This window comes from Doryrhamphus excisus, linkage group LG18 (assembly GCF_037039965.1).
Source record: "Doryrhamphus excisus strain RoL-2023G ecotype Guam linkage group LG18, RoL_Dexc_Guam_v1.1, whole genome shotgun sequence".
Taxonomy (NCBI): Eukaryota; Metazoa; Chordata; class Actinopteri; order Syngnathiformes; family Syngnathidae; genus Doryrhamphus; species Doryrhamphus excisus.
Window position 1 is genome coordinate 2,023,793 of NC_136374.1, and position 13,573 is coordinate 2,037,365.

Here is a 13,573-nt window from a genome sequence, read left to right on the forward strand (position 1 = left end):
GGTAATGGTAATGGTTATGGTTTAATTTCATTTGAACATGCATCAGATTCCAATTGAATGCATCCCATAATCAGTTCACAGTTCCACATGTCCAAAAGGAGTAGGAAGAAGCAAAGCTTATTAAATCCTACCCCTCCATCTGGTACTTTTACAATCACTAACTGTTACATTTGTTCACTTCCTGCTTTCCATAATACAGTTTAAGGTTTTTTTTGTTTTTTTTTGTAATGTAACATTACTAACCCCTAGTGCCCAGTGTAGAGTACTACATATCATCACAACGTCTGTATTTTACTTCCTTTAACCTTTTTTGGAAAAATATTTGTAATTAAAAATAGGTCATAGTCAACAAGTATTATATTCTAAAAGTAAAAACAATAATCTTTTCATATTTCTGTGAGTGTGTCTGCCATACAGTCTCCAACGTCGGCTTTGGTAGCTTTCTTACGGCTAAATGTCAAGGAGACGTTCCACGGCGGCCCCCTCGGGGAGCAAACAAAGCTTGTGGTCGTGCGGTGGCACACACTAATTTGATTAATGATTAGCTGTCTGACACCGAGCGGCATGATGAGCGTGCCGTGTGCATTTGAAAAGGGACCGGCGCTCCGTTTGAAAGGTGATATCATATATGATATCCATATTTCTTATGTCCATTGGGGCATATACTGTAGCTATAGAATATAATAATTACAGTTAGTTTTCATATATTTACTTATTATAATAATTATGTACTTAGTTATCCTGTTTACGACCTTCTAAGTAGGATTTTTTTATATTATTAGAGCTCTCTAGACATGACATAACACCCCTATAGTATTCATATTGCTCAATATAGTAGCTAAAATCAGAGAAAATAAACCATTCAAGGCATAAATAAGACTGGTACTCGTGTGTGTGGCAATAAATATGTTCCAGATGTGTGGACAGGAAGTGATGTCACGGTTTCAGACCATGGGCCACAACAGTAGCCTATGTTAGTATTATCATGACGATGACTGTTGTTAGTAGTATTATGATGCTACTATTGCATCTTATTAGAGCTCTCTAGACATGACATAACACCCCTATAGTACTCATATTGCTCAATATAGTAGCTAAAATCAGAGAAAATAAACCATTCAAGACATAAATAAGACTGGTACTCGTGTATGTGGCAATAAATATGTTCCAGATGTGTGGACAGGAAGTGATGTCACGGTTTCAGACCATGGGCCACAACAGTAGCCTATGTTAGTGACTATTATTAGTAGTATTATGATGTTACTATTGTGTCTTATTAGAGCTCTCTAGACATGACATAACACCCCTATAGTACTCATATTGCCTAATATAGTAGCTAAAATCAATACATAAATAAGACCGGTGCTCGTGTGTGTGGCAATAAATATGTTCCAGATGTGTGGACAGGAAGTGATGTCACGGTTTCAGACCATGGGCCACAACAGTAGCCTATGTTAGTATTATAATGAAGATGACTGTTATTATTAGTAGTATTATGATGTTACTATTGCGTCTTATTAGAGCTCTCTAGACATGACATAACACCCCTATAGTACTGAAATTGCTCAATATAGTAGCTAAAATCAGAGAAAATAAACCATTCAAGACATAAATAAGACTGGTACTCGTGTGTGTGGCAATAAATATGTTCCAGATGTGTGGACAGGAAGTGATGTCACGGTTTCAGACCATGGGCCACAACAGTAGCCTATGTTAGTGACTATTATTAGTAGTATTATGATGTTACTATTGTGTCTTATTAGAGCTCTCTAGACATGACATAACACCCCTATAGTACTCATATTGCCTAATATAGTAGCTAAAATCAATACATAAATAAGACCGGTGCTCGTGTGTGTGGCAATAAATATGTTCCAGATGTGTGGACAGGAAGTGATGTCACGGTTTCAGACCATGGGCCACAACAGTAGCTTATCTTAGTATTATAATGACGATGACTATTATTATTAGTAGTATTATAATGTTACTATTGTGTCTTATTAGAGCTCTCTAGACATGACATAACACCCCTATAGTACTGATATTGCCTAATATAGTAGCTAAAATCAATACATAAATAAGACGGGTGCTTGTGTGTGTGGCAATAAATATGTTCCAGATGTGTGGACAGGAAGTGATGTCACGGTTTCATAATAATAAATTATAAATAATACACGACTGCTGTTCAATAAGTTATTTTGTTATTTTGACTTTATTATCATAATATTATAACTTTTTCCTAACCTAATTTTCCAAAAAAAATAACTTTATTGTTTGATTTGTTTCTTGTATTAGTTTTTATTACATGTTTTAGCCTTTAATATTTAATATATATCTATGCAATTTTTTCTTATATTGTCATATTATTATTTTATTCTCATGATATTTTGTTTTATTCTCATAAATTACTGCTTTTTCATTTTTGCTGTTTAATCGTATTTTTAGAATGCACCAACACCGAGGGCTAATAAAAAAAAAAATTTGCGGGCCATAAACGGCCCCAGGGCTGCACTTTGGACACCCTGTGTGGTGAAATGAAGTGTTTGCACATCACATCGCTGTACCTAATGAAGCGACCTAGCGCCGCACTCACCCTCGCGGGGGGCCGCCGGGTCCCAGGCCGACCACATCTGCACCGAGAAGAAGGGGGTCCAGCAGACGACGTAAGCCAGCACGATGACGAAGGTCATCTTGACGGTGGTCATCTTGGCCTTGGAGATGAGCTTGACGCTGCTGACGCGCGCCAGCGTGCTGCCCCCTTTGCCGCCTTTGGGCGTCAGGCTGATGCACTGCTCCCTCCTGGTCTTCAGCTTGAAGTTCTGCCATATCTTGAAGCTGATCAGACCGTAGCAGACGCTCAGTATGGCTACCGGGATAATGTAGATGGTCAGGCTGATCCACGTGATGTACGCCTTAGCCCCCCAGGGCACGACGAAGTCCCCCCAGCAGTCGTACACCCCGGAACCAGCCGAGCCCACCTCCGTTAGGGAGAAGATGAACATCTGCGGAACGCTAAGGAGCATACTGAGGCTCCAGGAGAACACCACGTAGAAGCGGTCCTTTCTCCTGTGCAAGGAGCGCAGAGGCTGGCAGATGGCGAGGCACCGATCCACGGACATGAGCACCAGCATGTAGGTGGACGCGAACATGCCCACCACCTGCAGGTACTTCACCAGCCTGCACACCAGATCCGGGCCGTAGAAGCGGAAAGTGATGTCCCATATGAGCTGGGGAAGAACTTGGAAGACGGCCACCACCAGGTCCGCGATGCTGAGGTGCTTCATGAAGTAGTACATTCTGGACTGGCTGTGCTTGGCGCTGTGGATGGCGGCCAGGACGCACAGGTTGCCGGTCAGCGCCAGGAACAGCACCAGAGCCAGCACCGTCACCTCCACCTTCGCTACCTCCTCGTTCCTCTTCAGGGGGTTCGTTTGGTTCTGCCCGCCCGGGACGCTCATGTTGAACCAGGTGGAGTCGTTCATCTGCCACGGTGAGTCGCTTTGGTTGAAAAAGCTCTCCATGGCTGCGTCAGGCGTGTGCGCACGGGGAAAGATCTTCTCCAAACATCTCTGATCCCTACCAAGATGCCTGCATCCTAACCAAAATGGCATAAAACAAACCTAAATGCTTTCATCCCATAAAAAAAAAGTCACAAATATCATATTTTCCAGCAAAAGTAAGAAAAACACCAAAATGTGGAGCTACTCAGATGTTTCCCCCAACCAAAAACTCCAAATATCCAGCATCATTCCAGTCTAAAAAAGAAGAAACCAAAAAAAAAAGTGCAAAAAGATCTCACGAGCTTCTTGATCCTCCCCTGCCAAGAACGGCAATGGGCAGCCCAGGAGTAGCACCGCAGCATAAAAGCTGCTGTCGATCTCCACATCATTCACTGACCATACCCGGTACTGCCACTGGGGGGCGCTGAACACCACTTTGCATGAACGCTCATCTTAGTGGTGAAACTTGCTTCGGAATTCCATCTGAAAGAGAAGCACATTGAGAGCAAAGATTGAGGAATATTTCTCTACTGTTTATTTCAAAAGTACACAAATAATACAAAGAGGTACTAAAATATAAAACCTGTTGGTTTCGCTACATTACAAGTTTGAACCATTTTGACAACTATAACAGGAAGTGGAGATGAATACTGCTTAGTTAGATGATCTTGACCCACATGGGTGTCGGCAAAATGAAAAGTGTGATGAGAACCATAGCATATTGTCAACTTGTGAGCTAACCGGTTGACTTCAAATTCACCTTTATTTACATAGCGCCATATCACAACAGTATAGACCTCATGGAACTTTACACGGAAAGGTCGAAAAATGAAATTCTTCCCTTTCTGGTGAAGAAACCTTGGACAGAACCCAAGTTGAAATATAAAAAAAAAATGTATTTATTTTTTCTAACTTAGGAAGCCAAATACTTACCACTTCCACACAGAATGAGAGGAGAACTTTTTTCCACGCTATCATGTGGGACATTTCATGGCAGACTTTGTGAGAATCATCGTTTATTTATGAATTAATTTCTGGAAAAAAAATGCAATTTAGTGAGGGAGTGATAACATAACTTTGGTATTGCCAAATTTGGTATTTGTTTGTTTTTCATAATATTAAACCTTGAATATATATATATTTTTGTTTTTCAACTTAATGCTACAAAACTGACATTATTTCCCTCATAATATTATGAGTTTTTTTCATGTCAGAAAAAAAGGTTTTGTCTTGATATTTTGACTTTATTCGCAAAAAAGTCCATTTGTTTATTTTTTCTGCTATTTTTCTCAATTTCTTAAATACTTAAACTTTATTTTTTTTCCCAAAATTATGACATATATGATATATGATATTTTGATGTTCTCATATAATTACTACTATGCCTTTTTTTTCTTTAATATTTAAACTTTATGCTACTAAAATGTTTTTTATTTTTTTTTCCTCATAATATTATGTTATTCTTGGAAAATTACTACCTTTTCTCGTTACATTCCAAATTTTGTTTTTTCTCTTTTGACTTTATTCTTGGAAAATTATGGCAGATCTTTCAATTTTTTTATGCTTTTAAAAAATTATCTATAAATATTTTTTTATATATATAAAAAAAAAAAAATAAAATTCACTTTTGATTTTATTCTTGTAAAATTACAGCAGATCTTTCAAATTGTTATGCTTTTTAAAAAAAAAAATATATATATACATTTATATATATATATATATATAAAATAAAAATAAAAAGTTCAATTCTTTTAATTGTGCCACAGGCCAATGAAATAAACAAAAAAACGACCCCAATGCCTCACTTTGAACACCCACCGGTCAAAAATTTATTATACATGCAAAGTAGCTTGCAGTGCTAAAAAACTAACCTGAGCTTTTTTTCCTGTCACTCACACACCGGTGACCTGGAGTGATGCAGAAGTTATGATGCCAATGTTAAGCCATCAAACAAGTAAAACAAACAAGAAAAAATAAACATAATAAATCATGATAAAATATGATGATAATGTGAAAAAATGACTAAATAAAATAGTAAAAAATAAAAGTGTAAACGTGTTTGAGTGGAAGAGACGGTAACACAATTTCGATGTCTTTTCTTTGGAAAAATGTCACATGTGCAGACCCCATCAGAAGGCTTTAGGTCCACTTATTCAAGTCAACCCCCCCCCCCCCCCCCCCCACACACTCCTCAGCAAACCCCCCTTTTGTGGCTTTGAGTCTGGAAAATGGTAGATTGAGTGGAAATGAAGAGGAGCTAACGTGAAGACTGACGATGATTTAGTGCTACCTGGAAAGTGAAAGGGCAAGGGGAAAAAGAGCAGTCATGATTGATCGTATGGAACGGTGTTCATATTTCATATTTCTGGTCAGACAGCACAATGCTACAGCGTGTGGTGCGTTGGAACGGCTTGTATGACGGTCAGTGACATCAACAGCGCCCCCTAATGGTTGTGCTCAAAATGCTTTGAAAGACATGCTAGTTTTATGACATAATATGTCAAGGTATGAAACATGTATGAATCATTAGTTAAATAGTCAATGACTTAAGGATGAATAGTTGCTAAGTACCACCTGTGCCAAAAAATGATCTTTAACAGCATTTTTCAGAGGGGTCCATTTCAGCATATTTCATCAGGCCTTGTAAAATATAATTAAATTTACAATCATTTTTTTGGGTGATTTACACTTTTCTGGTCCTGGGTAACCCAAAAATTATCTTTAAGGCATTTTTCAGAGGGGTTCATTTCAGAATATTTAATCAGGCCTTGTAAAATATAATTAAATTTACAATCTTTCTTGGGGGGGTGAGTTCCACTTTTCTGGTCCTGGGTAACCCAAAAATTATATTTAAAGCATTTTTCAGAGGGGTTCATTTCAGAATATTTTATTAGGCCCTGTAAAATCTAATTTGGAATCATTTTTTTAGGTGACTTCCACTTTTCTGGTCCCGGGGAACCCAAAAAAGATCTTTAACGGCATTTTTCAGAGGGGTCCATTTCAGCATATTTCATCAGGCCTTGTAAAATGTAATTTACAATCATTTTTTTAGGTGGCTTCCACTTTTCTGGATTGGGGAACCCAAACATGATCTTCAAAACATTTTTCAGAGGGGTTCATTTCAGAATATTTCATTAGGCCTTGTAAAATATAATTTGGAATCATTTTTTTAGATGACTTCCACTTTTCTGGTCCCGGGAAACCCAAAAAGATCTTTAACAGCATTTTTCAGAGGGGTCCATTTCAGAATATTTCATCATGCCTTGTAAAATATAATTTACAATAATTTTTTTTAGGTGACTTCCACTTTTCTGGTCCCGGGGAACCCAAACAAGATCTTTAACAGCATTTTTCAGAGGGGTTCATTTCAGCATATTTCATCAGGCCTTGTAAAATATAATTTACAATTATTTTTTTAGGTGACTTCCACTTTTCTGGTCCAGGGGAACCCAAAAAAGATCTTTAACGGCATTTTTCAGAGGGGTCCATTTCAGAATATTTCATCAGGCCTTGTAAAATATAATTTATAATCGTTTTTTTTTTTTAGGTGACTTCCACTTTTCTGGATTGGGGAACCCAAAAATGATCTTTTAAACATTTTTCAGAGGGGTCCATTTCAGAATATTTCATCAGGCCTTGTAAAATATAATTTATAATCGTTTTTTTAAGGTGACTTCCACTTTTCGGGATCCGGGAACCCAAAAATTTTTTTTCAGAGGGGTCCATTTTTAGCAAATCACATCCACCCCTGAGCAAACTTCCTTTCTGTCTGGTCCTGGGGGTCCCAGAAACCTCCCTGCCCTAAATGGACCCAAATACAGTACTTTTCAGAGGGGTCTACCTCCAGCATATTTAATCAAGCCTTGTTTGGAAATTACTTTTTTTTTTTCATGTTGCTTCCACAGCACTTTTCTGGTCTTGGGGGTCGGGGAAACTTCCTTGTCCCTCATTGGAAGGATCCCACAAGGACCCAAAATGGCCTATTCAGAGGGGTCTATCTCCAGCATATTTCATCTAACCCTGTCGTCAAATTTCTTTTTTTCCAGATTGCTTCCACAGCTCCTTTCTAGCTCGTCCGGGAGAGACGGTGAAGGCACGAGGCGAGAGACATTGGAAGGTTTCTCCGTGCATGGAGAAAATGAAGACATTGTGATAGATGTTGAAGTTCTTTGTGGTCGGGATGAAGTGTCATGGAAAAGAAGGCAAAGCAAGAGCGATTGCAGACGCTGAAGGATGGAGGAAAGGATCATCTCTTGGCCTCCTGATACTGACTATGCTGCTGGAGAATGTCTTCATTCGGTCCGCTTCAGAAAAGGAAAAGGTTTGGTCGCATTTGTATGTTGTAACCGTGTTTTTAGGCAATCATTGCCCTTTTTAAAGTGTTAGCATGTTAGCATTTAAACAATTTTACTCTTATCTAAATGCAAATATGCACATGTCATGATGCATGGACACTATGGAACTGCCTTGGCACTTTGGGTACTTAGTGCTAGCATGCTAACTGTTAGCATGTTAGCATCTTAACAATTTTACTCTTATCTAAATGCAAATACGCACATGGCATGATGCATGGACACGATGGAACTGCTTTGGCACTTTTGGTACTTAGTGCTAGCATGCTAACTGTTAGCATGTTAGTATTTTTATAATTTTACTATCATCTAAATGCAAATACGCACATGGCATGATGCATGGACACTATGGAACTGCCTTGGCACTTTTGGTACTTAGTGCTAACATGCTAACTGTTAGCATGTTAGTATTTTTATAATTTTACTATCATCTAAATGCAAATACGCACATGGCATGATGCATGGACACTATGGAACTGCTTTGGCACTTTCGGTACTTAGTGCTAGCATGCTAACTGTTAGCATGTTAGCATTTTAACAATTTTACTCTTATCTAAATACAAATATGCACATGGCATGATGCATGGACACTATGGAACTGCCTTGGCACTTTCGGTACTTAGTGCTAGCATGCTAACTGTTAGCATGTTAGTATTTTTATAATTTTACTATCATCTAAATGCAAATACGCACATGGCATGGTGCATGGACACTATGGAACTGCTTTGGCACTTTCGTACTTAGTGCTAGCATGCTAACTGTTAGCATGTTAGTATTTTTATAATTTTACTATCATCTAAATGCAAATACGCACATGGCATGATGCATGGACACTATGGAACTGCCTTAAATATCTTAAATATGTTAAATATATTTTTTGATTCTGATGATATGACACATTTTCCCATCCAATGTTGTCTTTCCCCACGTTAATAACACCAATTATCCTGGCAAATAATTCCAGTGGCTGAGCGCTTGTGTGTGATGTTCCCACAGGCTTTGGGTCTTTGGGTTGCCAGATGTAATTAGAAACAAGGTTCAGGCCTAAGCCCCCCGATGAAGTGAAGGACAAGAGATCCGCACGCTAGCACTTCGGGCTGCCGCTTATGTCATCTCAGCCTAGCATTTTCCTCCCGTGATCGGGTGTCATGAGGCGCACGTGCCGAGCCGATCGATACGCCAGGTTGAGGTCAGCGGGCGACGTAGGCTGCGTGCAAACACGCCGGGGAGACAAAACGGGAGATAGGAAACGCAAGGAAGAATTTAAGTCGCACATCGCAGCAGCTCGACACATATCTCACCCACGGGACTCGACCTGGGTAATATCTCATTCTCCTCTGACTTCTTCAGGTGGGCCTCACTTCTCACAGAAGCTTCATCACGTCAGCTTCCTGACATTTTTTTTTTCTTCCCCGGGCATCTGCTGCCAAAACAATAACAGGATGAGACCTCCTGTGGTGCAGCGGGGAAGGGGACTCGTTGTCGGGACTCGAACACGCTTTGAGCTAGCCACGACACATTTTAGTCATTTTTCTTGACCAAAATATAGATTTTTTATTACATTTTATTACATGAGTTGCTATTAAAGTATATTTGTCGAATTCTAAACATTTCTGTCATGAAAAATGACTTTATTCTCACAATGTTATTATTATTTTATCAACTTTATTTTCTCCATAAGATGATGACTTTATAATTTAATGACATTTTCTCCCTAAAACTGTAAATTCATGAACATAATTCCGAGAATTTTCAGTAATCTTAAGGTAATGAATGTCATTGATCCTTTAAATGTTTGTTTTATTCATAAATTAAATTCTATGATAATATTACATTAAAGGCTCATTTAAAAAAATAATTATTTTATTTTATTTTAATAAATAATATTATAATAAATTAATAATAATAATAATTTAATAATATTAATAATAGTAAATTTTTATTTTAAGTTATATTAAAATATTTTTTTTTCATTTTTTCTGTGTGGCTTTTTTCTCTGGATGTGCTGACTTAGCAAAATAGCAAAATTTTGATAAATTGGTCAATATTTCTCCCATAGGAGCCAACTGGATCTGGCCCCCAGCTCATTGGGGATGTGACTATACTTTTTGGGGCCCTTTGTATTGAGACACACAAAGAAAGCTTTCTAGATCTTCCAGAATCAGCACCTATTCAGCTGTATTTCTTTGAATTTCATGCCTCCCACTAAACTTTCTATTTTAATGTATTCCACCCACGGCCCCGCCTCCAGTCTTAACCAACTTCGCTGTGGTTGGCCGACCTCCCGAGTGCTTAGAAGGACGCCCGGTCCCAACTTCAAATATCCAGCCATATGTGTTGCATCTCCAATATCATCCAGAAGTAGCGACTGGACAGTCCAAAGTTCCTTCAAGACATTTCTCAATGCTAAGTAGCGTTAGCATTTTAGCATTAGATTTTTTTACAGCATGGATAACGTCTAATGTGTTTTGCGGGGACTACCAGTGTTTAAAAAAAAGTCATGTGGTGGGAAAATGATATTAGCGACCCCGCTCAATGTATGCACACTCTATAATGCTACACAGACAAGCACTTTTGCTCCATACCTTCCAAGGACATCACAGCGCAAATACAATACGTCAGACTCCCCCATTATTCAGACCCAGGGGGTCACCGCCCAGGTCCCGGCGACAATAAACCCTCTCGGCTCCTCGCAAATCAACTTTAGTGGCGTTTCAGCGCTCGGGCGGCACGTGCTGCCGTGCGCCAGCTTGTAGCATTTGACATGCACTTAACACGCCGAGCAAACAGCGAGCCGGGATGTCATGCATGCATTTTTACTGCCTAGCAACAGCATGGAATATACCAATGGAATACACTCGGCAGTCATTCACTCGCGAGCTGGTAACCTGTTTGTCCTCGAAACCTGCGGTACACGTACCCCTAGTGGTACACAAGCACATTGCAGGGGTATGAGGAAAGTAAATATTACAGTTTATTATACAGTTTCCAAAGCGAGACAATAACCTGGGGTACAAAAAATCATAAAAAAAAGCTTGGGAAAATCTGGATGCATGCACAAAAAAATATTTATAAAATGTAATTTCATTGAAAATATTAAATAAATGAAAAATTATTTTCAAATAACACATTTTTCTATTTTTTTTTATTTAATGTATATTTCAAGCTGTATTCATGTTTACATATATGACATATTTTTATGTATAACATTTAGTAATTCTTCAAATGATTACATTTAGGGATGTCCGATATTGGCTTTTTTGCCGAAAAACGATATTGTCCAACTCTCAATGTCCGATACCAACATCGATACCGATACCGATATGAATGAAAATATACGTGTTGTACGATTTTTATCGGTTATATCGGTTTTCCTCATCAGGGAAAAGTCTTGATACCGATCTTATTTTCATGCCGATATCGACCTGATAATTATCGGTATCAGACATTTCTAGTTACATTACATTATAAACCATTAAATAACTATAATTAAAAATAAAATACAATAATGAAACTTAAAAAAAAATCAATTATTATTTTAAAAAAATTAATGAATTATTATTACATTAATTTTTACAAATTAATTAATTTAAACTTTTTGTAAAATCACATTTCCCATTTTTAATGATTCTATAATCATATTTCCAGCTGTCTCAAACAGATTAGAGTCCCTCACTATTTCCCCCCCAAATTATTCGCCAAAAATATGTACATTGAAGCAAAATATATATATTTTTGCCTAAAATAAGCATTTTTATGTATAACATTTAGTAATTCTTCAAATGATTACATTTAAGGATGTCCGATATTGGCTTTTTTGCCGAAAACCGATATTGTCCAACTCTCAATGTCCGATACCAACATTGATACCGATACCGATATGAATGAACACATACGTGTTGTACGATAGCATTTTTATCGGTTATATCGGTTTTCCTCATCAAGGAAAAGTCTTGATACCGATCTTATTTTTATGCCGATATCGACTTGATAATTATCGGTATCAGACATCCCATATTTACATTACATTATTATCTATTAAATAACTATAAATAAAAATAAAATACAATAATGAAACTTTTTTTAAAAATCAATTATTATATAAATGTATTTTTAATGAATTATTTTTACATTAATTTTTAAAAATTTATTAAATTTAACTTTTTGTGAAATCACATTTCCCATTTTTAATGATTCTATATTCATATTTCCAGCTGTCTCAAACAGATTAGAGTCCCTCACTATTTTTCCCCCAAATATCTAAATGTGTTTTATGGTTGTTATTATTCGTCAAAAATATGTACATTAAAGCAAAATATATATTTTTTGCCGAAATGAAGCATTTTTAAGCATAAAAATTGCAGAATAAGGTAAAATACAAATAAAATATAAGGCATTCAAAGAGCTCATTCAAATAAGGATATGTAGTACTGTGCACTGGTCACAAGGTGTCAGCGGTGAGACACACAAGCACCAGACTTGTTTGCCGGAACAACATGCTTTTTTTTCCCTTATCCCTAATTTTTAAAAAATTCCTGTATCGCTTGCAAAGATGAAGCTCAACTTTGAGCCTTCACTTCCTTTTCGTACGCCGCTAACAGTTACTACCCGCAGTAACATTTGGTGGTGGTTCCATCATACTGGGGCGCTGTGTGAACAGTACTGGAAGTAAAAGAATGAAAATAGCAGAAAGTAAAGTTGCTAATTGCGGCAAGCAGCCCAGTCCGAGTAGCGTCAACGTGATGGAGGATAATCAGTCGTCTCTGAGTCACCGGCGGCGCCGCCTCTCTCGGGTCATTAACTTGTATGGGCCCGTGAACTGCTGCTTGTTGGACAGCTTGTTCCTCCGAGCGTGCTGCTGAAGGAGTTGTGTTGGCTTTATGGCACTGATAATGTCCCTTCACCCCCCCCCCCCCCCGGGTCAGATCAACTACCTGCGTGTTGGCATCGTACGCCACATATGCGGTCTGGTATTTCTTTCACATTTATATGCTCAAATTGAAGTTTTTTTTTCTCATAATACTTAAAATTTTTCCTAATTTTCCTAATTTATTCTTAACTTTGTGATTTATTATTTAATATTACAAAATTATGTAGTGAATTTTGTGTAGTGTATTTTTTTCTCCATAAAAATGACACATTTTTACTTGTAAAATTATTATTTTTTTTCTTTTCAAATCAGGACTTTTTGCTTAAATATTCTATATTTTATTAATATTATTAAAAAATTATTTTATTATTTAAATTTTTATGATTTAAATTATTATTATTATTTAAAAAATATAATATTATTATTGTTATTAATATTCAATAATGTTATTTATTTTTTAACAACAACAATTATTACTCCAAATTGTCCATAGGTATGAATGTGAGTGTGAATGGTTGTTTGTCTATATGTGCCCTGTGATTGGCTGGCCACCAGTCCAGGGTATACCCCGACCACGCCTCTCGAGGTGGTCCACGTGGTTATGCAAATTGTGGCTTCTGATGTGCAGTCCGGTGGGCCCTGCGCATTTAAAAACAACTTTAAGAACAACATTCATATTTTTAATATTTACATCATACGGACGCTTCAACCCGTAATTTTTTGTTGTGCGACCGTGAGGTCAAGATGCTCCAGTTGAGCTCACGCTGATGGACGAGCACGACGGTGTACCCCGCCTCTCGCCCCAGTGAGACAGCTGGGATAGGCTCCAGCACCCCCGCGACCCTCGTAAG

General features: G+C 37.6%; 1 protein-coding gene across 2 annotated transcripts in view; it reads right to left on the reverse strand.

Moving 5' to 3' along the window:
* The window catches only part of oxtra (oxytocin receptor a), a 36,531-nt gene that overhangs the window by 9,225 nt on the left and 13,733 nt on the right, over window positions 1-13,573 (reverse strand). Inside the window, exons 4-5 of one of the 2 annotated variants that reach the window (XM_078798597.1) lie at window positions 3,800-3,983; window positions 2,594-3,595 (exon numbers count right to left, since the gene is read on the reverse strand). In XM_078798597.1, the coding sequence (XP_078654723.1) occupies window positions 2,594-3,521 (928 nt within the window). In that variant the 5' untranslated portion in view covers window positions 3,522-3,595; window positions 3,800-3,983. The remainder of the gene's footprint in view (window positions 1-2,593; window positions 3,596-3,799; window positions 3,984-13,573) is intronic. The other variant, XM_078798596.1, reaches the window with a different exon arrangement.